The 27,973-nt window shown below is 36.2% G+C and overlaps 1 protein-coding gene across 4 annotated transcripts in view; it reads left to right on the plus strand.

The window, feature by feature from the left end:
* Positions 1–27,973, plus strand: part of MEIS1 (Meis homeobox 1) — a 176,344-nt gene that overhangs the window by 142,230 nt on the left and 6,141 nt on the right. For 2 of the 4 annotated variants that reach the window (XR_015794904.1, XR_015794905.1), the window contains exon 10: positions 25,609–27,973. This exon is cut by the window's right edge and continues 952 nt beyond it. Coding sequence is in view for 2 of the 4 variants with exons in the window: in XM_088134258.1 (XP_087990384.1) it covers positions 25,609–25,667 (59 nt within the window). In the remaining 2 variants the exon portion in view is untranslated. The remainder of the gene's footprint in view (positions 1–25,608) is intronic. The other 2 variants (XM_088134258.1, XM_088134262.1) reach the window with 1 other exon arrangement.

Consider the following 27,973-nt stretch of genomic DNA (forward strand, 5'->3'; position numbering starts at 1 on the left):
CTCCTTTCCTTCTTGTCAAAAAATTCATTGAACCCATCTAAAAGGTTTAGCTACCTTTCCTTTCCATGTATTTAAATAGGATGATATTCATCATATGCTTAATTCTTTTCACTAAAATCAGTGGAAGTTAGCATAGTGACCATTACTGAATCATGACATGCAATACATAAATGCAGTTTAGTAAGAATGTCTCAGGGATATTTAAGCTATGCTACTAGGATTCTACAGAATATTTTGAGATACTGGCTTATCTTCCAAAATATTATAAAAGGATGAGAAAGAGTTGTTAGTACTGTTGCACTCATGCATTTGCAAAACTTTGTGCAAAAGTTTATGATGAAATTCTCACAGTTTCATCTGCCTGAGCTTCTGTACAAATGCGAGAACACATTTGGATTTAGTTGCATGTTTCTCATGCAGTGTTTATCTCTAGCTGAATATCTGTAGCCTTCTATTAGCAATCCTATCTTACGAATAGATACTGGTAAATTTTGTGAAGGCAAGTTTTCAAATATGGGCTTTTATATTACATTGAATCATCAGAATTTTGTATCTGGTTTCCTTTTCCTTCTACTACTGTAGTTTTGGTGTAATTCAGTGCATTTATTTTAATATTTCTGCTGTGGTATTGTATATATAAATAACCTTGTAAATATTTTTCTTTAAAGGGTGGGGTTTAACAACCTAAAATAACATGTTAAAATATGAGTTATTTAAGAGTCAAATTAAAAGGGATTATTTAAGAGTCAAATTAAAATAGAAAAGCCAAGAAAGAAAGAGAAAGAAAGTTTGTTGAGTTCATCAGAGTTCAAATGAGACAAGACATGTTGGTTATAGGAGGAATTTGGAAGGTAGTTTCTGTTAGGGCTTGTACCACTTTATGTTCTAGCCCTGTTTGAAGTACTCAGATTGCTTGAAGTGAACAGTCCATATTCCCTGAGTTAAGATTGGCTAAAAATATATAAACTATACTGAATCTTATTATAAGCTTGTGAATTATTCTAGCCTTCAAGGATAGATTTGAAACATAGATAATATTCTATCAACAATTATGCTGGGTATGACTAACATGTAATATCCTAGGGGAAAACAATGTGGTTTGTGATAGCTTCCTAAATACTTCATTTTAATGAATTCAGAGTATTTCTAAATAGGATTGTGCAAATAGAAAGCCTGTGTGATGCATCTGATCTCTGGGATTATTTTATCTGACTCCTGAGTGGCTGGATATTCTAAGCTGAATTTCTAAAAATCACAGTATTGAGCATATCTTAGGGAAGCACTTGGTTAAGTATTAGGGCCCTTCTCTTTCTACAGTAACATCCTGTTTCCCAAGGCAGGGGTTAGACAAGAGGCAGCCCTATCATTAGGCAGATAGAGTGACTAGGTGGTTGCTTTGCATATCCAATGCTGGGAAATTAAAAGCCCAGAAGGTATTGGAAGTAGACAAAGCTGTACATGTACTGGACTGCCTGTCCTGTATCCTCTGAACTCTTCTACCTCATGTAAGTACAATAAAAACAGCCAGCATTCAGTTGAAATTCAGCTGCCAGGCTGGATGAATTCTCTGTAAGGAATTTTGGTAAAGGTGAGGTCATTTTAGTTTTTGCCTCAGGCAGCAAAATGTCTTGGAGTGGCCCTGGATTAGCCTCTACTTCTCAGACCCAGGTACCTGAAAGAGAAATAGAGATCAGCTTTACTGTCAGCACCTAAACATCTTAAGCCTGTGCTCCTGGGCTTCAGATGCTGTGCTAAAACAAGCCAATATGGGGATGTTGTATTTCATGAACAACCATGTGCACTTTTATGCCTGTGTCTATAGCTGTACATTGTTCAAGGTATGAATCTTTTCTTTGACATCAACCAATTAAGGTGGCCTTAAGCAAGCCATTCTCTCTCAACTTTAGCCTTCCAAATGCAATTTGGCAGGATCATATGGATTTACCTTAGAGGTTGGATTATATTACATTATACTTTAAGTCCTCTGTTAAATTAATTTAAAATATTTTTATAGCTCCTTATGAAACAGTTGACAAGATAAAAGTTGAAGCAATAAAATAGAAAGTTGTTAACTAAAATGAAGTTTACAACTTCTACAAATTTTTAAAGCACTGTGCAAATTAGTGCTGTATAAAGCATCCAAAAGATGCGCTCGCAAAACGTGTTAGCACAAGCGGAGCACTTTCTGTGCATGCACATACAGACTGTCTGGAACAGTGTTTGAAAAAGTTGTGTGAGCTTTTCACCTCTTTCAAATACTTTACGCAGCTCTAATGCAAATTCTAAGTAATCAGCTTGTAGTGGTGCCAGTTATATATTCTACATTTGGAGAGAGAAGAATTAAGCTAAAGATATTGACTTGCCCAAGGCAGCTATCTGAAATTAGTAGCGGCATCTATTGGCAATCATAGGTTTGCCTTGTACCAGATTTATGGATTGTTCCCCAGGTGTCTTTCCACTGAACTATGATGGGCCCTTTTTGCCTGCTCTTTGGAAAATACTTCTAAGAAGTTAATGTAATTTAATTCAGGGAAAATAATTACGGGTTAGACTGTAGAGTTCTATACAATTATTCTTTTTTTCTATAAGAGAAATCTAATCTATAGATTACTCTTCCTTTGTTTAGCTGACACATATATCATTCAACCATGATTCTCTGGAATTTTTTTCTTTGTTTTTAGATCTTTCAAAACTTGTTGGCACACGTGAACATTTGTGTATGGATGAGTTAGTGAATGTTGCAGAGACTAAATGAAAGTCTGAATGGCAGCTTGGGTGTGGATCAGTTATAAGTGATTGCAATACAGCATGTGTGAATACATGAAATGTACATGAAAAACAAAAGCTCGTGACTGGAGAGCATGATATTTGAATAAAAATATATTGGATTTTATGGTTTTCTGAAAGAGGGAAGACTTTTCAGAATGCTTTCTGAAAATACCTTAAAGAACTTACTTTGACATATTTCAAATTTAAAGTAACAGTTATTTGTGTATTTTGATTTTCTTTCTGTTTTTTTATGGACATGCAAGATTACACTGCTTTCCTTTAGGACTGCTAAAAACAATTCAAAATGCTTCAATTATTTTAAAACACTGAATATTATAAGATTAAAGCTGGAGATAGATTTGCAATTTTCTACCAAAGATTTCTGATGTGAAAAAACCTGTATCTAAGCACTGAATCTGAACATAATAATTCAAAAAAACAATAACATTTGTAAGGCAATTGTTAAGATTTGGAAGCATAAGAGTTTGTCTCTATAATCTACCTCAGAAGCATGTAGTGCTAATTGGGAAAGAAAGGAAAAGAATATGAAATATGGCCGTGAAAAGACCCAGCAGGAATAGCTTAAACACCCTTTATAGTTCCCCCCTATATTCTTCAGTTCTAGCGTTCAGCTTCCAGAACCCTAGCTAAGGTTTATGGAAAGATTATTTCCATCTCTGTCGCCATTCCCTTTGGACAGTTCCCAGGCTCCAGGACTTGTCTGTTTTGTTTTGCTTATTCTGATTGTTACATTTATTGATTCATTTAACTTTTTATAAAATAGGAAGCAGGCGTGTTGAAAAACAACATGCCAGCCTCAAGGGTAGTCTTTATTTCCAAAAATGATTCTAGAACCTGCATACACCTCAGATACATCTTTATAAAAATTTGACTCAAAAAAAGGGGGCAAAATAAGTTAAGGGGGTAGAAAGCATCTGAAGGAGATTAGAGAAAATGATCGAGAGAATCCTCCCCAGTTTGCTTTTTTGGGTATTTTGTGATGAAATACTCTCATTAAGGAACCATTTTGTTAGAGTGCTAATGATATCCTCTCAAAATTCCATATGTGCTCACTGATCTAGAAAAAGATTGGGAACTCCTGCCTTAAAGCAGTGTCCTTTTTGAGAACTAGTGTGATAACTATTGTTGATCATTGTTATCCAAATACAGTAGATGTATTTGCATGGCAATTTTATACTACTCAGATTTCAATCACATTTGTTTTTTGCTGGGCTGACCTGTACAACTGGGCTGACCAGTTCTTTTCATGCCCCTCCCTCCCTCCCTTCCTTCCTCCCTCTTTTACTTTTCTAATTTAGCTCAGCCTTAATCTGCTTTTTTTTCTTTTTCCTCAGGGTGAAATGGTTCTTCTGAAGCCCACCTATTGGCATCAATGGGAAATGGGCTATTATGAGAAGTGGGATAGTAGCAACTCATATTCTTTTTCTTGAGCCACCTAATGTAATGTGTACAGTTAAACATGGAGTCAGATAGCATTCCATGAAGTCTATCAAAATATTCACACTATGAACATCTAGATTACAGAAGAGAAATTATTCCATGTCCCATGATTTCTAATGTGAAGGAAGGGAAGAAATATCAAGGGACAGTTTAAGCTTAATCTGCTAATGAACTGGGTGACATCTGCATGTAGACATATGCAGATAATTGAGATAAAATATACTCCAAAGCGTGGATTATCTCAAAAAGGTGGGAAAGATCATGGATGGTCCTTTTCTGTATGCAAAGGTATTATAATATTTTGTTTGCAATTTTCCAAAAATGTGTAGTTACTCTGCCCAAGGGTATAGTATAGTGGTACCTCTAGTTATGAATGCCCCTACTTACAAATTTTTCAAGATACGACCAGCTCCGGCCCCAAAAATTTACCTTGACTTGCGAACTTGCCTCAACTTACGAACCAGATCCGCGGCCATTTTCCGCCCGTTCCACGTGGTCCACGGCCATTTTCTGCCCGTTCCACATGGTCCACGGCCATTTTTCCGCCCGTGCCACATGGTCCGCGGCCATTTTCCACCCGTTCCACGTGGTCCGCGGCCATTTTTCTGCCTGTGCCACGTGGTCTGCGTCCATTTTCTACCTGTTCCACGTGGTCCGCGGCCATTTTCTGCCCGTTCCACGTGGTTCGCGGCCATTTTTCTGCCCGTTCCACATGGTCCGCGGCCATTTTTCCGCCCGTTCCACGTGGTCCGCGGCCGTTTTTCCACCCCTGACGTGTGGTCCACAGACGCCAGAACGGATTAACGGTAATTACATTGAACCTTATGGGAAAATTTGCCTCGTGTTGCGACCAATTCGAGTTGCAACCAGAGTCACCGAACGGATTAAATTTGTACCTCGAGGTTCCACTGTATATGTAAAGCGGCAAGCCTTTTGGTACAGTTCTCCATCAAACACCACTTTCTTGCATATTCAACAAAGCTTTTGTGACATGCTCTTAAATTGGGTTAACAGTCTCAGGCACTCATCAGGTTTAATATTCTAGACAAGTTTTATGAAGAGTAATTGGTTTGTTCAGATGAAAAGGAGAATGGGGTATCTATGAGAGGCTCTTATCCTCACCTGTGCTACCACTGCTTTCCATCCAAACATTTATTTATTAAGAATAATACCACTTCTTCTGTTGCTCAGTCCACTCACCTCAGCTTCATTGTTCATAACAGGATGAACAATTGTGCATTTCTATTATATTACATTATGTGCTGGAGCATAGCAAAAGACCTGTCACTGTAGGTCTAAATAATGGTTCTTTCCTGTATGGTGAAAATCTTGGTGATTAAGTGATCCATAAAGAGTGATACTTGGATGAAAAATCTGCGTAAGGCAACAGTTGATCACACTGTAGTCCTATGCAAAGCCAACCCCCCTTTTTTTTCTGTTAAAACAATGTTAAATAATTATGGCTTGTACTTAAAAGAAGCAAATAGTTTATTATTATACATATAATGCAAATTGTATTATGTATTACAAGTATGTGCAATATTCCAAGATAAAATTCATACATTTTAGATCCAGTAAATTAGGCAAATACTTAGTGCATGACTATTGTATATGTAGTATTCCAAGATACACATTCCTATTTTCTATATTTAGGTAGCAATTTTATGCCCACTTTCTGTGAAATAACCCCTTTTAAATATAATGGGATTTAGTCCAAGTGAAAATGCCCAGGCATGTGCTTTTGAAAATGTATATACACATACCTATTTATAAGTGATAGATAGGTCTTCTCAATATGGGTATTTAATTTCTTTGTTTTTAATTTCTATCCAGGGCAGATTGTTCTCATTTTGCTTAGTTTCTCCCAATCTTTTTTTGGTGTGAATTCTTACATTATTTGCTCATATGTTCTTTCATTCTTAATGAGATGCTTTCTGTTCAGTGGCACAATGGTGTGGTCTCAGTGTCGAAGGAAGCAGCTTTGGGAAACTGGAAAGTAGAAGAGAAGCCAAAGGCACTCCCAACTGTCTGGATTACATTGCATTGCCTACGCCTGGTGACTGGAATCATTAGAACAGTGTTGTCCAAACTTGGCCACGCATGGCTGGGGAATTCTGGGAGTTGAAGTCCACTCATCTTAAAGTGGCCAAGTTTGGACAACACTGCATTAGAATCATTAGAAAGGAAATTGGTAGGATCACTGTAATACCAATTTGAAAATAAAACTCTTGCTTATTTTAAAGTAGTTGAGATTCAGGGCGGCTTTCCCTCTTCCACTGTGCCTCAGCTATGCATTGGGATTATAACTGAAAATTTTGGGAGCTTCACTGCAAGCACAATGTTGCGAGAAGCTTGCTCAGAGGTACAAAAAACTATTGTTTCTTTAAGGGACAGTGGACAGTAGTGGATTTTACCTTATTGGGAGAAAAAAGGCTGGGTAATTTGGGATTTTATTTACCATTCTTGAGTGCTTAGATGTGTGGTTGCAAATCATTTCCAAGCATTTCCAAATACTTTTATGAGCAATCAGAGTTACAATAAATGCAAGTACTTGGCTGTAAATTTTAAACCTTCCCAAATTATCCAATGTAAATGATCTAAAATCAATCAGGGATCATCATGTTTCAAGGGGGAGTCTGCCTTTTATCCCATGCTCAGGCATGATTTAATAATGTCTTTAGAGGAGTTGTTTAAAGATTTAGCTATAGGTTGTTCTCCCAAGATAGTAAAAAGACAAGAAAGGCAAGGGAAAACAACAGAAGCAAAAGCCAAAAAAGCAGATAGAGAAAATAATGTGTTACAGCAGAAAAGCAGGGTAACACCATGTTGTGTTTGTTTTGACAAACAAAATCCAAATTAAAAAGCCACAAGCATGGAAAGGGTTTGTTTACATCCTGGTCTTCTAGTGTTTATTCATTTCTCCAATATAACTGTAACTAGTTCTGCTTACAATTTATTATTACCCAGTGAGATAGGGTTGTTCTTTCAGAGTACATTATTATAACATTTTTAAAAATTGGCTATTATGCAACTTGTGAAGAATTTTTTATCTTTTATTTGATACAGCGGGAAACTTAACTACACGCTTTAAATAAGAAAGACTTAGTTTATTTGGATTATGCCCATTCAAGCTATGTCTGTTAAATCAGTCCTGTGAATACTGATTGTACAGCAGTTGGAAATAGATATCCCATGGCTGTGTTTTCAGTGAGTCTTAGTTAATTAGTTTATGCTTTTCATCTTTCATGTTTAACTATTGTGGTTTGTGTATTTATTCTTTTTTACATCTGTGCCTATTTCCTTGTGCTTAACTATAGTGAACTGATCAGGAGAACTTAATATTTATTTATTCATGTATTTACCCACACACTCTTGGTAAGGCCAACCTGTGAGAATTTACCATTATTGGTTAACATAAAAACTTTCGTTACAACCAACCAATCAATACAGTATGTAACAGTACATAACAATAATACCTTATAGAGGTGGACCTCATTTTGTTATTTATTTATTGTTACCACCATGATCAAACACCTCTCAGTCATGTGGAGTTTCACCTGCCTGTGGCTAACAAATATAGTTCAGAGTTCATTATCCATGATAAATGCTTTGCATACCCATGGTGTCTGACGTACAGTTCTGATCCATCCACCATTTTGCACATGCACAGGACACGACTTCTGGATGCTACCCCCAACAATTTCCCAATGATTTACAGTCTTCTGACCTTATTGGGCCATCCTCTTTCTGTGCATGAAAATGAGTGAATGCACACTGGAGAGCTCTGCTGAGGCAAAGTGTTGCCCTTGAGCAAGAAGAGGAAGCACTTTGAGATCCTGCAGTTGAGCAGTGTTTCTCAACCATGGCAATTTTAAGATGTGTGGACTTCAAGTCCCAGAATTCCCCAGCCAGCATGCTGGCTAGGGAATTCTGGGACTTGAAGTCCACACATCCTAAAGCATGCTGGCTGGGGAATTCTGGGAGTTGAAGTCCACACATCTTAACGTTTCCAAGGTTGAGAAACACTGAGCTAGGGAGTGCCTTGGCAGACAAATTATTTCAACCTGACCCCCTGGTAGAGTGCAGCATTAAATTCAAAAGTTAGCTGGAATCTATTTTGTAACCCTATAAGGACATCTCCCAGGTTCTGTTAAACCAGACTAGGCAAAACAACATCATTGGCTCCTTTGTAAATGTAGCTATACTCACTCCAGTTGTAAAATAGTCAAAAAGGAACACATACACTTTCCATTATTTGGAAGAGGGATGCTTCACTGCTTTCTTAGTTTGGCAGTGTATGTTTTATTCTTTAAACCAGTGTTTCTCATCCTCAGCAACTTTAAGATTTAAAGTTCAGTTCATGCTAGCTGGGGAATTCTGGGAGTTGAGGTCCACACATCTTAAAGCTACTAAGGTTGAGAAACACTGCTTTAAACAGTATTCTTACTTAACACACAGGAAAAGGAAATCCCAGTTTTTAAATTAGATTTTCAGATTGCATTTAAAAAGTGGTCAGAGAGTGCAAAGACTGTAGCAGAGGAAAGGGAATTCCTATAGTGTTGGGGCCACCACAGAGAAGCCTTTAGCCCTGATTCCAGCCTACATAGCACCCATGACAGATCACCGGAAAGTATAGTATGAAAGGTTAAAGATTAAAGAGTTGTCTAGAGTTGGGTGGCCTCTCAAATTAATAACATAAAATAAACTCTAAAAAACATCATTAAAATCAATCAAAATTGTTTTGGACGTATAATAATGAAGCTAAATGCAAGAAGAAGCTTTAATTTGAAAGACATCTGTGCTGTGATACATATTTTGTTTGGAAATATTTTTCCTATGACTAATTTCTTGCTAAAGAAAAGTTTATACACCAGCCTTAAGCAACCTAGTACCCTCCAGATATGCTGCAATTGTAGCTTCCATAACTCCCTGCTGGCTTGACCATGCTGGTTGGAATTCTTGAAGCTGAAATTCCAATGCTTCTGAAAGGCACTGCTGGCATTGGACAGATATACCCTCTCACACAAACATATTCACTGGTCAGTAGATCTTAGGAAAAACCACTAAAAACCAAAAGTAAACATGTTCCAATGTATATGATTTGTATTACAGCAATAGTATTATGTTAAGAAATTGTCATAGACGAAGGAGCTCTTAATAGTGAAACAATGCAGCTTTTATTTAATTTTTTTAAAATCCCAAGATCCAGTGCAGGTAGCTGGCAATTCACAGAGAAGTTCCAGTGCAACTGGGGTGTCAGTTTTTGGGAGGCTGAGTTAGAAAAGAGGCATGCTGATGGTAACATCCAATACCTGATGTTAATTTTTCATTTTAAAATGGAAATTAAAACTTTTAAAATGAATGCAGTAAGGCAGAGATTAAGAAAGTAAATATAATGTATGTAAACCTTTGCTCAGTGCTTTTAAACAGGGCAGTGAGACCAAAGAAATACTACTTGTTGATCTAGTTAATAATAGCTGGCAAAAAGAAGACCTTAGGTGCAAGATATCTTGTTTACCAAGAAATAATTTACTTAAGACATGCATGGCTGTGTATATACACACACAGGAGTCAGTACATGAGAGAATGCAAGACATGCAGTGCAAATATGACAAAAAAATGATGGGCAACACAAGGCTTTTAAATATCATGAAGGTGTTTGATTGAGGGTTTATTTTCAAAAACTCAAAAGACCATTTCCAGTGATTTGCCCCACTTCATAGATGATTATATGGCATATTCTACCTAGCTCAAAATTTAGCTCCTTGATCTTTCTTGAATTCCTTAATGTTCTTATTTTCATATTTAATCATTTGTTTGGATCAGTGGATGATAGCAGGAACAAAGTTCCTATGGTGTTAAATCTCTGCTATAAAGGGGAAATAATATAGTAACATGCAGATCCTGGCCATAAGCAGGGAGCAAGGTAATTAGATAGAAACATTTGTTACAGTCTTCTGTCAGAATACAAAATAAAAATACCATCAATAGGAAGTATGAATTGATAAAAATAATTTCTAAATATAAAACAATCAATACATGCTGACATCCAAACTTTTAACTCTAAAATTCACATAGCTAATTTAAATATATCCCTCAAGGATTATATTAATGCAATGAATCCTTGTAGCTAAAACCCAAAACTTTTTTCCATCAAATACATAACTTTGGGGTGTCTGTCGGCTAATAAATATTGAGTAAAAATCTGGATGGCCTGTTTTTGTGTTTCTTTTCTTTTCTTTTTTAGTATAGCCTGAATTAGCCTTAGCAGGAAACTAGAATAAAATTCTCAACATCAAAAAATCCATGCAATTAACTCAATCTCTTCTGAGTCGCATGGGAATAATCTCCAGGGGTGCTGGGATAGAATAACTGTCCTTTAGAAATGCCATGGGGAGATTATTGGTACTTAGGATAAGTGAGTACAAGTAAACTTCCGGCAATCACTGGTGGGAGTCTTTGAGAGGTGAATCAATCTTTGAGTTAATGGCTTCAGTCATTCTGATATTCTGTGTCCCAAATCTGTTGTGTTTTAACATCATTAGCCTTTTTTAATCCTAACAATAAGAGCTGCTTGGGCAAGAGGCAGTTGGCTTATTTACTTATAGTTCTACCACCTTGGGCTATATTGGAATTAATTTCAGTTTACAGACAAAATACAACTTCCTTGAATTAAAACAAAAACAAAAACACAACACTGTCTCTTTAATGAGTGTACCTGCAGCATATAGATACTCATGCCATTGGTAAGTTTAGCAGAAATGTAAAGACTTCAGTTTGGAACCTCACCCATTGGGCTATATCCAGGGTTATTTGAGCAGACCTCAACTTGCACAATAGGATTTCCTCTTGCCTTCCTGGAGCATCTTCATATGTACCCCGCACTCCCCTCTGCATCTGAGATCCTCCAGAGCAGATGGGGCTGGTGGCACAGAAGGATTGCGTAGAACTCATTTTTGTCCCCATTAGCTTGCTATCTCATTTCTATCTCATGTTACCTAGAGAATGTTATATGTTCTAGGTAACATAACCACCATATTAAATGTTTTGCTTAAATGTTCTATAGTTCTAGACATGTTTCAAAAATATCTTTTTCCTTCCAATGGCTTTAGCCAAAATCCAAGATACATAATGCATAAATATATATGATACTTTAATGACTGCTTTCCGTTATAAACACAACAACTGATACACAAACTACCTCATCAATTTTATTTTTATGAAATGCAAAGTAAACCATTATAGAAGGATTTCACGGTTTATCAAAAACAGGCTGGAGTTCTGGAATTTCTTTGGAAGCCCAGGATCTGATCTGTTGTTGAATAGGTTTAGGTATCTTTTGTTTGGAAGCATTTTGCCCTTAAAGAAGTCTAATACTATGCGTAATGATTAGACACTGAGAACTGCAATGCCAACAAACTGGGAACTGTTCCATCACAGATGCCTTTTCTCACTTATAGCATAAAAGAACCTGAACCTGCATAAAAGAAACTGCACATTGCATTGTTAAAAAGTTAGCCTGTTATTTAAACATGGGGCAAATATTGATGGATAAGGCAGTGTTCTTTTGATGCAGAGGTAGATAGGAAGGAAGTACTTGTAAAGGTATGCTTTATACCTTTATATACTGGATCTTTTTAAAAAAGAAAGGGGGGATTGGATTTTTTTTTTTAAAAAAGGGAAATATAAATAATACTAGCTTTCTGAATTAAAACTAATATTACTTAACAATTCAATGAAATATACTTTGCCTGAATGATATTTATTCATTACTGAAGTAAGCCTTTCAAAGTTTCAGAAACTTAACAGGTTTAGGTTTAAGTTTATGGTTCAGGAAACTTAATTATGGTTTCCTTTGTTGATTGAATTAACAAATCACCAGCAAGAATTGCACTGGTTAGATGAGCTGCTATATAAATGGATGTTTGCAACAGGTGGTCAAACTGTAATCAGAAACGTAACACTAGTAGATTAGAAGCACTTCAAATATCTTAAATAAATCATAGTTACAGCTTTTCTTTGCCTCCAAATTTGTTACATACAAGCTTAGTGCTAAGAGGTTTGATGATGGAAGCAGACAAATAATTCCAAAGGATTGGTCTGGTTATTGTATGCATGGAAGTGTAAGCCATGTTTTCTACTTTACGTATTGACATTTTAGAGTTTTGTGTGACACCTGAATTGAGCTGGGAGACAAAACTGGTTCTACTTTAAGTCTGTTCTCATTTGTGGTGGTCAGATTTGTGTCTATATGACATTTGCATGCTATTTTGAACATCATAATCTTTTGACAGTGTGAAAGGATTTACTAAGCTTGAACCAGTTAATGCTGACCATTAAAATTAGGGCACTTAAAAGGCCAGAGGAGACAGCAGTGGCAAATCAATTTGAAGATTAAAATAACTCTCTCTTGAAAGGTCATTTTTTAAAAAGATGATACAAAACTAAATAAAAACGTAGTAATACTCCAGTTTGCAGGAAATGGAATCAGTTGATAAATGTGTTTATGGAACAAAAAAAAAAGTTTGTGTTTTTTGTTATTTTGTTTAAGATTAAAGATGCAAAAATATTGTTTGATAATTCCAGGCATTTTCCTTCTTTATACTTTTCTATATAACTAATATTGTAATCATGTGATCCATTGCATTGCCATTATGATAGTTATTTATAATCTTGCAGGTGTTTGAAGGAATTGTGAAACCTTTTAGATTCTATTTCTTTATGTTAAAATAGGGGATAGGTGAATGGCATAGTAATATCAAGTAATATCAAGGAGGGCAGATCACAGTGGATGGTGTACCAACTACTGGTAGAACAACATCTGCCACTGGCATGGATTTGTTTCCTGAAAACCTACTCTGAGCAGCTGGAAAACTTCTGAAGTGTTTTGGCGAATGGAGAGCAAGGGAAAAGCATGTCACATGTGCAGAAGCATATGTGGAACATAATGTTGGATGCGACCCAATGTAATATTTCAAAGCTTAAGTTGCCTCTAATCTGGCCCAGTTCATTCTGATTACATTCCTTGAGTAGTTTTAGCACCCTTTTTTTAGAACCATGGATAAAAACTGACCATCCCCCATCTTTTTCAATTATCAGCATGCTAAGACTGTTTTCCCAAATGAAGTACTACACTCAAATCAAAAGCATAAAACAGGAAAATTCTGCAATTTTTCATTTGAATAAACTACCAATACCAAACCATGTTCCACAAAATGAATTTATTTATGAGATATTAATAGGCTCTATGGCTATTATTATTTTCTAGGCAGAAATTCTACATCCCAGATATATAAGACTCTGCGAGAAGCATTCAGTATTGTCCAGCTCCTCAGCTGTCTTGAGATTCTTCCATTCAAAGGGGGCACATTTTACTCCTGCATCTTGCAAGGTCTTTCTTGCTCAGATTATTTCTCAGCTTCTTTATGGTGTTCAGATTTGCACTTTTGCAAAGTTTAATACCCTAGAAGGTATCTAGTCCAAGTTTATAAGAGCTACCTTAAAGTTCCAAGATGCATTAAAAATGTTGCCCTACAGTTAGAGACAGGTTTGGTTTCTGTGGGTGCCAGAGCCTGGCACTGTCTCATTAATTTCAGGGTAAAATTAATTTTTTTCCTTGGCTCCATTGGTTCGCAGAGACCATTTTAAATCTACCTGGCTAACAAGAGCTAATAGAAAACTCCAGTCTTTAGGTCTCTCTTTGGAGAACCTCTGCCCATTAGGATTTGAAAATGCTAGGAGTCATAAGCAGCATATCTGGGATATTGATTTCCAAACCAGTTTAAGACCCATAGTTCATGGATTTTTTTTTAAATGGGCACATGCCACCATACTCTCTCTCCTCCATTCTAAAACTGAAATTTCGTCAGGCCTTCACCTTGGCCAGGTTGGACGCACCACCCTCCACAGTCCTGTGGGTGTATTATAAAAACATCCCTCTTAAGCAGCATATATGCCCATGTGGGGAAAGGTCTGTGGAGTCCTTAAGTCCCATGTTCATTTGTTGCTCTCTTTACAGGGAATCCCAGATAACATTTATCTATCCCATCTTAAAGAAATACTCTGGTAGAGAGTATGATGGACAGTGATATGTCTTTTCAAGTTGCCCAATTTTGTGTCTTTATTTATTCTATTCATCTCACCTATGACTGAAATTAGCACTAATCTTGATGATTGACAGTGATATTTGTATTATTGTTATTATTTTATTATGTATTTTATACCTGCAATAAAGATTTGTTGTAGTTGATCTTCCAGCTAGCAAAGTCCCCCATGTTTTCAGACTAGTTGAATGAACAATAAGAGACATAGACCCAACTTGTAAACATCTTCTGAATCCCTGCAAGTAATTATCCAAATAATTGGTAAAATGAAACATTTAATACTTTCATATTGTGACTCTGCATACTAACCCAAAGCAGACTGAAGTTTTGGAACAGACAAATATGATTCTGGAAGAAATAATCAGAATACATCAGGTTGTTTGCAAACAGAACACAAGTTTAAAATATGCTTGCAGGAAGTAATGAAGGAGTTTTCTTCTGCAGTCACATTGGCACACTTTTCTGCATTCTGATTAGTAAAAATGCCTTTTTGTTTAGTTTCCCATCTACTCCATCTTTAGGTGAAAGAACTCTTGAGAACATGGGTTTCTCTTATATCAAAGCAGCAAGAGAGACAAAAAGCTGATGACAAAAAGGCATCCTGTTTTTCACAGTTATTTATAAAGTATCTCTGAGATTTAAGGCATTCATATTTCATAAACAAGAGAGTTTATGCAACTTGTAAATGAATCTGTAAGGTAACTTAGGTCTACATGGTGTTGTAGTAAACTATATCGTATGGGTGATTCAAACAGATTTGGCCCACGCTAAGAAGCTTAAGTATGGATCAAGATAGATTTGAGTTCAAGCTTCAGATGTTAGCCTTTGGCATACCATTTACGTTTGGATTTAGTTTCTTATCTGCAAAGGGGGCTTCCATACTATGCAGTCTAATTGGTTGAACAGTATAGAACTTTCACATCAGTCATGGAATATTCACAGAATGCAATATTATATATGGGATAAGCATGTGTTAATATTAAAGCTTTTTCATATTAACTCTTAAGATTTAATTTCTGGAAATCCAGTTGAGCAGCAGTTGGATTTAAACATGCCCTGAAGATTCAAATGAGAAGTATAAAGATTGTAACAAACACTTGTGATTCAGGTCCATTCTTCCCTAATGCTACTGTAGATTCTTAGGCCAGATACTCTCTTTTTATTCAAGGAGTGCCTAGCGACTGTCTTGAAAGCATGAGTTACTTTGGAGTTACATTTCTTTTTGTTGCATTTCCAGTTTTATGGATTTTGCGGTTTTGATGTTATCAGTTGATTCACAAATTGGAAAAATAATAATGAATAATAAAATATCTTCAAACATCTAAAAGATACTGTCATCACTATCCAGAATAAGATGTGTATAATCTTTGTGTCATATCCCTGTGTACAAATAAGGGCTATTGATCCCATTGTCTCAGATTACATCCAAACAGGAATGATCATAAACACTAAATAGAAAAAGGCTGGAAACATCCTTTTAAAGAAACCCACTTTTAATATAAAAGAGGATGGCTTTGAAGCCCTGTTATAGTTATTTATGATATGTTTATTTTTCTCTACTCCTATTTTTCCCAAAGAAGGTTACAAGAGATTGGTACATAAAACATCATTCCAAATTAATGCATACAATAAAACCAGCAATCCTTCAAAACCATAAATACAAACATTAAGACAAGTTTCATTTTTTTAAAGAAGAAAAGCAGTAGAAAGGCAAACTAAAAGGCAGTTTGGTCCTGGAATAGTTCTTACCTACAGATGCCTGAGTGACCAAAATGCACTTTTTTCTCCCTTTATTTTTATTATTTTGGGGGGGAAATGCAGAACAAAAAGATAAACATAATTGTCATAATTATATACTTGAAATTTAATCCAGACAAAGCATTTTAAAAGAAGATACTAACTATATGCATATACATATGTAATATTAAGGAAAAATAAAAATATTTTAAACATCCATCTTCAGTATTTTTGTCTAAAACTACATTTGTATAAATGAGAGTAATCTGTTAGGAAAATGTAATTAATACAGTCAATAGATAACCAAATTTGACAAAATTTATCTTTTGCAGAGTTTTTCATAGTTCTTTATCATGTTAATATTTCAGTCAAAGCAATTTCCCATACTTTTATATATGACACAATACGCATTAGGAAATATAAACTGTAAACCATCAGCATGTTTCGTTATGAAACATTTTAAATAATTTTTTCCCCTAAATTCTTCAAAACTTTTTGACAAAAGAGCAGAGAGTACAGTAAATAGGCACTGCCAGCGAAGTGATAATATGAACCAGTTAAATTATACCTTCCCCGACATAATCTAGACAGTTCGTATTTATGTAAAGTAATTTTAGTAGGTAATGCCATGAATTACTTTCATGGTCAGTTCTGGATAACTTGCTGAAATAGATTTAAAAAGAATCCTGAGCTCCAAAGAATTCCTTTGAGATTCATCAACTTTAAAACTCAGACTGTCATCTCATAGTTTTTCAAGACTTTCACAAAAACCTGTTGTTCTTAATATTATTGTTTCACATAAACTCCTTAACTGCTATGTAAAACAAGATAATGGAGGGGGCAGGGCTTAACCTTCCTTGATAAACTGTTCACTACCAGTCACATCAAGTGGCATTGGAATCAGGAGAGTCTAGCAAGCTATGCAACAATTCTTTCAGAAGGAGTGCTGTCTCTTCCAGAATAGTCTGCTTTTCTAATTCCTGAGCCTGGATGCCACTTATCCACAATAACTCCAATTTATCTGAATTCAACTTCACCTGTTGCTCCTTATCTAGTCCTTAACTGCCTCCAGGCAACTGTCAAGCCACCTGTGCATATCTCTTATAATTCAGTTGGGAAGGAGAGAGAGAACTGGGTATCATCAGCATAGTTTTGGCACCATAATACAAATATCTGAGTGATCCCCCCAGCAGTTTTCTGTAGGTATTGAACAGTATGCAGAAAGAATAGAATCTGTTGGGTCCCCAACACAAGGGCCAACAGGCTGAGCAGACATCTACTACTACCACTTTCTACTGTTAATTACAGGTAGTAATTGAACCCCTGTAACCCCATGCCTTCTGTCTGCAGTACCCTAGACTACTCCAGTTATATTCTATGCTCAGTGGATCAAAGGTGACCAAGAGATCCATGAAGTTCATTTGGTAGCACTGACTCTATCTTTTAACCAGTAATTTCATCAAACATGGCAATTAAGGCTGTTTCCAAGCTATTCAGGCTGTTCAGGCTTGAGGCTAGATTGAAATTGATCTGAATCTGAAATTCCTCCAGGTTCATTTGTTTCATTGTCATCACACTCTTTAGCACCTTCCCCAAGAAGGAAATATTTATAGGTGGATTGTATTTTCTAAAACCTCAAGAGAGATTATACCACTATCTCCTACCAGGCAGTGGGTACAACTATCGTATATAAAGCGGCAAATAAAGGCCAAAAAGCAAACAGATGGTGCCCCTGTAACCCATCAGCTTCCACAATATAGTTTCTACTATAGAAGTCTCCATCCTCAAATTGCTTTGTAAACCTACTATACTAGACTATTAAGTGGCCTACTAAATTCATATATTTGCTTGAATTCTTACAGGATAAAAAGTGTTGTAGGGGTCAAGAATGTACATGCAAGGCCCACTCTTAATAAACCTAGGCATGCAGGCTGCTTGCTAGACTTTTGCACATTTAGCAGAGCAATGTACAGAAAAACCCTTATACTCTGGATGTTGGGAGCAGGGTTTATATGTGTATCTCTACACATTTTTAGCTTATCTGTGTTCAGTTGATTACTACTTGGACAGGACTAAGAAAATCACTAGAATGATCCCAATGTAAGCATTCCCAGGGTTAACATTATACCAGGGTTATTACATTCACATTAATGTTCCACTCTTTAGCCTCTACCATTTTTAATACAGAGCTTTAGATTGTTGAAAGATGTTTCAGTTCTTTCAGTTAGAGCAGCATTTGAACTAAAGCCTAAGAAGTTATTTTGACAACCGTATTTAGTTTTGTCTGAAGAAAGTGGAACATCATTTATTTGAACATTTTCTTTCAGAGATTATCCCATGTTAACTCTGGTGATTTCTTAAAAATCATTATACTTGTTTCGCTGATGCAGATTTTGGAGGCAGCTAACCAATATATTGTTCAGCTCTACAGAGAAAATAATTCTAAGAAGATTTTCTAATGCTGCTGTTATTGTAATTCTATGTGAGAGTTAAGCCGTTGCTCATCTGTGTAGTAGGAGTGGCAGCCAACAATAATTACTATTGACAAATGTATCTGCACGAGTGTTTCTATTTTCCCTATGGCCTGATGCAAATAATGGTGCCCTTCACCCTTCTGCACAATTCTCCAGAGTGCGAGTGATGCACTTGGGGGAACTATGGCATAGGAAAGTTTTCTGAAATGTTCAAAAAGAAATTAAGGCACACACTGACAAAAGGTGTCTCTTCCATGCCTGACTTGTAAAGTCAGGATTCTCCAGGCATACATATTGGGTGTACATATCTGATTTTATCTTCTTCCCTTCTATCTCGGTACTTGATATGCTTGGTACATTATCAGAGATAATGTTCCTGTTCCTATGAGAGAATATAAACAATGTTCTCCAGCTTTAAGGCAACTTTTTCTGAATGCACAACAGTGGTGCATTTATAGGGTCACGCAGTAATACTTTAAAGTCAAAAGCTATTTTTAAAAACTGAACAGCAAAGCAGTACTTTGCTTTAATTAGTGCCTTGTATCAAATTGTCAAACGATTCAGTAGTTTTTCATCACAAGCTTTGTATTTTGCATTATTTGTAGTTTGTACCTTTAACACAACTTTTACCAACCCATTGTACATACTGATGTGACAGATATTCCAATATTGCTAGAAGAGATGGGATAGAGAGCAGTGAGGTACTTTCACTGATAAATCTGATTGATGGATGTGCTGTGATTTGAGTAAATTCCTGTATTACATTTCTTGAATGGATTGTAAGCAAAGAATGGAACATTTTCTTGCTTTGCCTCCTGTTGTTTTTAAATGATGTACTACATTTCAAGTACTGAACTGCATTTATTTCTAAGGAATAGAAACCAAGAAAAATTGCCAAGCATGACTTCATAAGGTTTAACTTTACATTGAGTCAACTTTCTTTGGAATAGATTAAGAACCTAATTTTACAAATAAGAGATGAATTGAAAGCATAGATGGCTAATGAATGGAAGTTGCAGATTACAATCAGCTCAGTAGTGGAACTGAAGATTAAAAAAAACTTTTAATGGTTGTTCTTAGAATTCTTTTAACATTAGGTTCTCATTTTAGGATGTTGTGATTATATCTAGCAAGATACTAACCATATTGAATAAAGATACTATAATGATCTAGCTTTTCTTACTGGATAGTATGTAGAATTGAGAAGTAAACATCTGTTCATTGCCTCTGCAAAATAAGTAATACTTTACAAAGAAGATCATTTTAAATACCAAATTTAAACATAATTTTAATACTATTAATATTTTTTTCATTGTAACAATTTTGCTTGTCATGAGTGAATTACTATACCAGAAGTAATACAGTTTTTAAAAACTGCTGAATTTCAAGTTTGGAGGCAATAACAATTAGAAGTACAAGAATAAAGAGGGGTTTTTTTAAAGTTGTAAATATAAAAATAATTATACTTAATGTACCTAATTGATTATAAGGATGCTGTCTGATAGAATTTATTTGATTAGTTGGTACTTTCCAGTCCATATAAATGCTTATGTTGCTTTAAAAAGCTGGGAGGGCAATTTAAGAATCTTTCAAAAATGTGTTTCTGGTAACAGCCATGGAGGTTCTTAAATCTACAGCTATATGTGCTACAAATGGTTTGCAAGTGATTATGAGGGGAATGCATTTAGCCATTTCTGTAGGACCACTGTTAACGTGCAAAGCCTAAATTCAGCCTCTTTTCTGTTTTCACTGTGGAATTTCTAACAAACAGCTTTAGTGATTTAAGTTCCAGAAGGTAGTGTATGTTGTGAAAATGTAGTTGAAAAGCATGTAGATAATATGCTTTTTAAAAGCCAAGGAGAGAGAGAGTGAGAGAGAGAGAGAGAGATTATAACTCAAACCTTCTAGAGATTATTAAGCAAAGGTGACTTTAACACACACTGATCGCAAGGGAGTTATTTGTTTTATTCAGTCAGCAGAAGTATGAATGACTGTGATTTTTCATTTCAACCAGCAATGCAGATAGGTCCAGAATAAGAAAGGAAAGGAAAGATGAAGAGTACATTAATATAGGAAAAGAGCAAAGATATATTAAAGTCAATCTAGGTAAACTGAAATGGTGTTTTTTTTTTTAGTTGCTCTGTGACCCTATGAAAATATTAACACTCTGGCTGGTAATACTTCAGTCATATTCATACCACAAAGAGAATGGTCGACTTCTTTGTTGCCATTAGATGGGCAGCCTCTCGTTTAGAAGAAACAGAACTTGTACATGATAATGAAGCAGAAGATCAAAGTTCAAAATCAGGTTGCTGCATCACTGGGTCTCAATCTGAAAGTTGTCACGTGACCCAGAGACACATTTTTTGACTACAGAGATACCCAAATTAGAATGAGGAAGTTTGACTTCATAATAATGGAAGAGGGGAAGAACTGTGTGAACAATATAACAGCACATTGTGGTACTCTGGATGGGTTCCGTTTAATATTTCTTGTTGGGGAAAGCAAGAATACCAGCTATTATTTGCAGGGTAGGGAAAATTGTTACCTATTTCATTCCTGATCATTTATTTTTGCTTCCCTGCTATTTTATAGTAGAGGACCCTAGATGCAAAACTGTCATTTTTGTAGAGAGATATAAAATACTATATTTTCTAAAATCATTATATTTTTAACTCACTGTTTAACAGTGTTTGAGGGCTTTGGGCTAGAGGAAAAATTTCTACATGGCAACAGTATTGTTATCAAAGCCTGTGTGTACAGATGAACATGGATATGCATTTGTGATTATAATACACGATTGTGAATACATACAGCTTTTGCACTATTTCAAAGAGAAGCCTTTTATATTTTTAAAAGTGAAAGAGTTTGAATTCTAAATGAGTTTGAGGGTGCTGAAGTAAGCCAGCAAGCGTACCTATTACTTGGGGGGTGGGGGGCAGGAATTACATAGCATTTGTAATACCTGCCTTAGGACCCTTAAGTTAAATTGTGAACTTGGAGATGACAGTTTATTGGCAGGTTTGAAGATAAAGCAAGATTTGAAGATATTGAAATTCAGATAATTGTTGAGCTTCCTGAGACAGATTTTTGAAGACTTAAACCTTTTGTTTCTAGAGAAAAAAGGTATATGGGTCTTTCCCCTTACCAAGGAAGTTTTCCTTAATTAAAGCTGTGAGGAATTATAAATATGGGTTTTCTAAGTTATACACTTAAAATGTTGTGAAAGGCTTTCATGAATATACTTTTTAAATGTATATGTGTTTGGAATTTGCTATGATGCAGAGTAAAGGGTTCTGTTACAAAAGCAGAGAGGATGGAACAGAAGGTTAAAGGGTATTTGGGAAACAAACAGCTGGACCAGCTTATTTAAACAGAATCAAGAATTGGGAGCTGACCTTCATTTGACTTCTAGGGGGAGGAGCAAGAATGTCATTTTATTACTTTGCCTAGAAGGAAAATGTTCTTTCTTCTGAAATCACCCTGAAGGCACCCAAACACGTGGACTTTTTTTCAGAGTAGTTATTAAACACAAAATACATAGGGGAAAGTCAACTGTTAAGTCTTTGTAGAAACATATTTAAAGAACTATGGGCCGTGGCATATATGTTTTAGCTTGTATCTTGTTCAGAATCACAGAGAGGAAATGTTAAATTGAAGAAGGTATTAAAATCAAATTTCATCACTTGAAGGCTTCAAACCTGAAACTTCCCCTTCCCCTTCCCCCCCACACCTGCCCAGGGGACAACCCTGTTGCTGATGGCTTTAACATACAATAAAATAGGCCTTCATAAAGAAGAGCTGAGAAGCATTTATTTTAAGCCTTCCAGATTTTCTTAAGCAAGCATTTTAGTCTGGGCAGGCTCAGTAAGTGCTTCTTATTAAGAGTATATAAATATTCCTACTTCTGGATGAGTATCCAAAGTTTTTTATCTAATTGTTTGTATTATTACCATTATTATTACTATTACCATTATTATTTCATGAAATAAGAGTTGCAATTTGTATAAGCTTATAGCTCCCTCTGTATACTGCTCCACTACTGTCACTGAACACAGTTGATAGGATCTTTTCTTCTTGAAAAAGTGGTCTTATAGACTGCATCCAGCAGAAGATTTCATGGGGAACATATTAAAACTTGAATCCATTTGTGATACAAGGTTTCCCACTTGTATATTTTTATGAGAATTACTGTATTCCAAATAGATTCTATACAACATTGGCTTGTAGATCTTGTTGGTCTGGAGGCAAAATACTTTCAGCCGACCTTCTAAAATCCATAAGCAGTGCCCCCATAAGCCTGAGGCTTACAAGTATATACAACTTATCTTCAGGCAGACACCCTATGGAATTAGGATTGCTTAAATTCAGATTCCCAACTGCCATGGATGGGAAGCCTTTCCCAGTAGAGAAGACCCAACTTGGCAAGGTATATCAAATCAGTACCTGTTCTGATGGAGAAGTCAAAGAGACAAGGCAAAGAGGCACACCACCCTATCAGCATACCCATCCTTAACATAAATGTGGGAGTTTATATAGTCATCAGCATTGTATGCCACTCTTGTAGTAACACTGTTTGCTTTTACACATACACACACACCACTTTGGCTGCTAGTCAGATATGGGTATGTACTGCCTTTTAAGGAGAGCTCAGCATCTTTTCTCTTCCTGCATCCCTGACCCTGAGGAACAGTTGAAGGATGTTTGCACAGGCCTATGGGGGAAAAAATCCAAACTTATTGGAATTGGTGAAATGGAAGAGGTTCATTTAGATCCAATAGCTAGCTAAACAAGACATGATAAGAGTCAGTATCTAACATGTCTAAAGAGCACCAGTTTGGAAGGTGCTATATTAGCACAATAGGTGTGCAAGTATGTAAGCTAGTTCACTCAGTGAGGGCCTCAGATAGCTGACAAGCATAGATAAACATAACATAGATACCTCAGCATAGATACCTCCTAGCATCATACCTAATGTTTCCTGTGCGTGGACATAAAAATGCCTCATATGTGTAAGGGTAACTCTGGTGTAACAATCACCTTGTGTGATAGTGCTTCATGAAAAACCAACTTACTTCTTTGTGATTTTCCTTTGAAAACCACTTTCTGACTTCTGAACAGTTTTCTAATTAGGGTTAATATATGATAGCTCATAGAGGGGGAAAATAGTTTTAACTGCTTATTTCATATGTTTTCTAATGAGAGAAGAAATATCCAAAGCTTTTGCTCACAGTCTGATATTTGTGCTTAATACAAATAGCTATCAAATGATTTGACATAAGAGTTTACATTTTAGCTTTTATCTTAAAATAAAGTGAGAGCTAGTAGAAGTTCACAGCACACTTGTATAGGCGTACCCTTTGTGCCTGGGGTAGCAGCATGAACGATCGTATTTGCAAATATTGCAGGAACAAATTAGACAAATGGCATAGAGAAATGTTATTGAGATAAATAATTAACAATAAATAAATAAAACTTAATTAAAAATTCATACTTAATTTTAGTGAAACAGTGAAGGTAGGAGAGTTTGGTACCATAAAAACAGCGTTCTTCAAAGTGCTGTGGATGGGATTGGAAGATTCTAACCAGTTCAGTATTGTGTGGAAGAGGAAGCTTAAAATTCAAGCCTCATTGTGGTTGTTTTCCTCCCCCTCTGTTTAAAGCTAGATGGCAATGGCCGGTTTGTGAATTGGGAATATCAAGCAGGAATGTTATTTAAAATCAGGTCACAGTAGTGGGGATAAAAGGCCTAAACAAAGTTCAGTGCCTTTAAATAGACATGAAATAGCCAACAACAAAAGCTGAAAGTTTGTGATTTTTTTATTTTATTTCCATTTTAACATTTTATTTTTCATTCTTGGAGAGAGTGTCATCTTCAGCCATGGAACAAAGAACAACCTAAGACAGGGTTTAAGATAAGATAGACTCCCCAGAATTCTTTTCTGCTTTGATAACGTTCAGTGGTATTTGTATGAAAATGAAGAAAACAAGCATAAGATTCTAGTGTAACTGGTATCCACGAAGCACTGCCCTTTAATTTGGACTTTTCATTTACATTATTAGGACTGCAATAGGTATAGGCCTTTCTGTAAGTAAAGCCATTAAATTTAGAGGAAATTACTTCTGAATAGATATGCATAGGAAGGCACTGTAAGTTCACTTAGCACTAACTAACGAATTAACTATGTTTACTCTGTATTTTAATAATATCTTCTTTTTCATAATAGTTCCAGAATGAATGAAGGTTAGGGTTCATTGTAATATAAGTTCAGATGACACATTTTAACCATCTTTTATCTGAACCAGGTCATTTGCTGCCTCCACCCCAGTCTGGCTCTGTGATATACTAATTACAGTTTAATAAATTGCTTGTTGTAAATGTTCAGACTTAGCAGGAGAAAACAAAATTAGGACTTCCATCATTGTATAGCTATGATATATACTCCTTTGCCTAAGGAGCAGAAAGAAAGGAAAAATGAAAGAACATGGAAGGAGTGGATTATTCTGATGTCCCAAGCAGTGTGAGCTGCTGGTGATAAAATTCCAGACATATTCTGATGGTGAACTGCCATTGCAGTTCATTATCTTAATAATAGCATTGAAATAAAATTACAGTTGGAAGAGGCAAGGAAGGTTTTGATAAAAATTGAGGGGAAGAAAAGAGGATTTACTAGAAAAATATTGCTAATTATGTTAAGTGTGAGAGGCAAAGGGAATGAATGCTTTTATGGATTGGCGTCTTTTTCCCTCCCAGTTCCCCCCTCCCCCAGCCTGATCTGAATTGAAAAGAATTAAACTGATCTTGTTTCCTGAAAATTCTGCTAACTCCCCCATGAAAAGATGAAATAGAAGTGTCCAACTGTGGCAAAGGGAGACCAGCATAAATCAACTCACAATCCAAACTTGTATTTTCAGAGGTCATCAGAGAGGTTACGAGTTTTGTAGCATTTGAATGTACACCAAAATTAACTCCCAGGGAACATATACCAACCGTCTTCCAAGTGCTGAGTAAAAGCACACGGGGCTTTTTTAAAATAACAGTTCACTCTCCTTTCTTGTTCCAGGTTTATTAATGCCAGAAGAAGGATAGTTCAGCCCATGATAGACCAGTCCAACCGAGCAGGCAAGTCTTCAGCACTAACTATAGCCCTGTCTTGCTGGCAGAAAACATTCACAAGCCATTCACCAGGAGATCTCTTATTGGTAAATAATCCAGAATTAATGCTGAGAATGACTGACGGTTAAAACAAAGTCTGTCATGATTTATTTCAAAGTTAGTGAATTTAGTACAAAAGAGCATAATTTGGAGTTAAACCCATCCTGTCAGCTATAAACCACATTGTTGCTTACTGAATCTTAATACTGCACATACATTATTGGTTTTTTTAACTTCCCTTCCTAGCTCTTTCTGCTATTATGACCACTCCCTGGTGCACGGCTTGGTGTGGAATTGCTGTAAACTTTATTACCTGTCAAAAGGGCAAAAGGGTCACAGTCGCTTGTGAGACTCAGTAAAGTTCAAAGACATTCAGTTAAGGTAGAGCTTTATGTGCTTTAATAACCAAAGGCAGCTTATCTAGCTTTTAATGTTCTGTCAAAATCTAGAATTCAAGTTGTGATTTAAAAAAAAAAAGAGGTTGAAGGTTTTTGCATCTGTATCTTCCTCTTATTAACCTTCACCTTGGAGTATCTGTATTTTGATATTTATGAACCTGATAACCATTGCACTGGCTTATATCAAGATTCAAAACAGCAAGGCTTTAATTCTTTCTGGATATCCTAACTTTGTTTGTTGTTCCATGTTATCACCAAATGCAAGAATGTATCTTCCAGGCATTATTTGCTTGGTGATTATTTTCAGTAAAGTAATACTGGCAAGACTAGCCAAGATTATCTACATTTAAAGATTATTTAAACATTGGTTTGTTATCTGTACACCTTCCTGGCCAAGCTAAAAGATTTTACGAGTCATTTTATGTCCGGTAGCGTCTGAAGCAAAGCCTTAAGGAAAGCACATGGAGCTAGTGGTGCCATGCCATGGTCCCTGTGGTGCCCTGCATGCATTTCAAAGCCTGATCATTTAAAATATAAACATCTATGGAGTGTGGAGTCACGTTATTCACCCCAGAATTCTTCAGCATTTGTGGGCTTGATGAAAACACATTCCTAAAATGTTTTCATGTACTTTGGGATTGGGATAAATTTCTTATTCCATTTTCCAGGAAGCCTATTCTGATAGATACGTGACGGCAGTGAAAAAAGGGGTTGCTGCTGCTTCAGCAATGCATGGTATTTCTCATTGAGAGAATGGCCCATAGAGAAAGCCATTGCCATTCTCAATAAGGAAAACCACAGGCTGCTTATTGCAGCTCTGCTTCTGCTTAAAGCAGTGGTAATTTTTTTTTAACCACTAAAAAAAAAAAAAAAAGCCCTCTAACAGCAGCTCTGATACTTTTTGTCTATTGTGTTAATATCCTTCCAAAATGTGATGCATTTTCCCCAGCGATCTCCATTTATGGCAGATAGATGGTCCCAAGGAATAAATATCTTTATTAAAATGGGGGAAGGGATAATTTTTGGCCCAGGCAAGTATTACCATTCTTTTTTTCATTGAGATAGGTATATATCCATTTGAGCAGACATAGATCTTATATGTGCATGCATTCTTATGCACATCTGTAAAGAATACAAATTCAGTTGTATAAAATAAGAGTAAATTAATGAGAAATGTGTTTTCACACAGGACTAGCTGCTACATGTAACTGATTTGGGGGTAATTTAAAGACTTTAATAGGCTCCCATAAATATTAATTCACTCTTTCCAACTTGATGCCTTGCAGATTTTTTTTTTTTAACTTGCAAATCCCAGTATCCCCAACTACTAGCCATTCTTGTTGGGGCTGATAAGAATTACAGACTAAAATACTTGGATGGACTCAGGTTGAGAAAAGTTGTAGAAGACGACTATTTTTACAGTTGCATTATAACTGTATATGGATATAAAATTACTTTTGGAGGCAACTGATCTAACTTTGTAAGGCCCGTTTCAAAAAACACTAAGTAATACAGTGGTACCTCAGGTTACGAACGCCTCTGTTAACGAACTTTTTGGGTTACGACCAGCTCCAGCCGCAAAAATTTACCTCGGTTTGCGAACTCTGCCTCGGGGTACGAGCAGGATACGCAGCCATTTTCCCTCCCGTGACACGGTCCGCGGCCATTTTTCTGCCCCTGACACGTGGTCCACGGCCATTTTTCTGCCCCGACACGTGGTCCATGGCCATTTTCCGCCCTGACACGTGGTCCGTGGCCATTTTTCCGCCCCTGACACGTGGTCCGCAGCCATTTTCCACCCCGACACGTGGTCCACGGCCATTTTTCCACTCCTGACATGTGGTCTGCGGCCATTTTCCGCCCCTGACACGTGGT

The sequence above is a fragment of the Python bivittatus genome, unplaced genomic scaffold (genome assembly GCF_059951505.1).
Source record: "Python bivittatus isolate LINGU-HERP-01145 unplaced genomic scaffold, Pbiv_v1 ctg000020_np1212, whole genome shotgun sequence".
NCBI lineage: Eukaryota > Metazoa > Chordata > Lepidosauria > Squamata > Pythonidae > Python > Python bivittatus.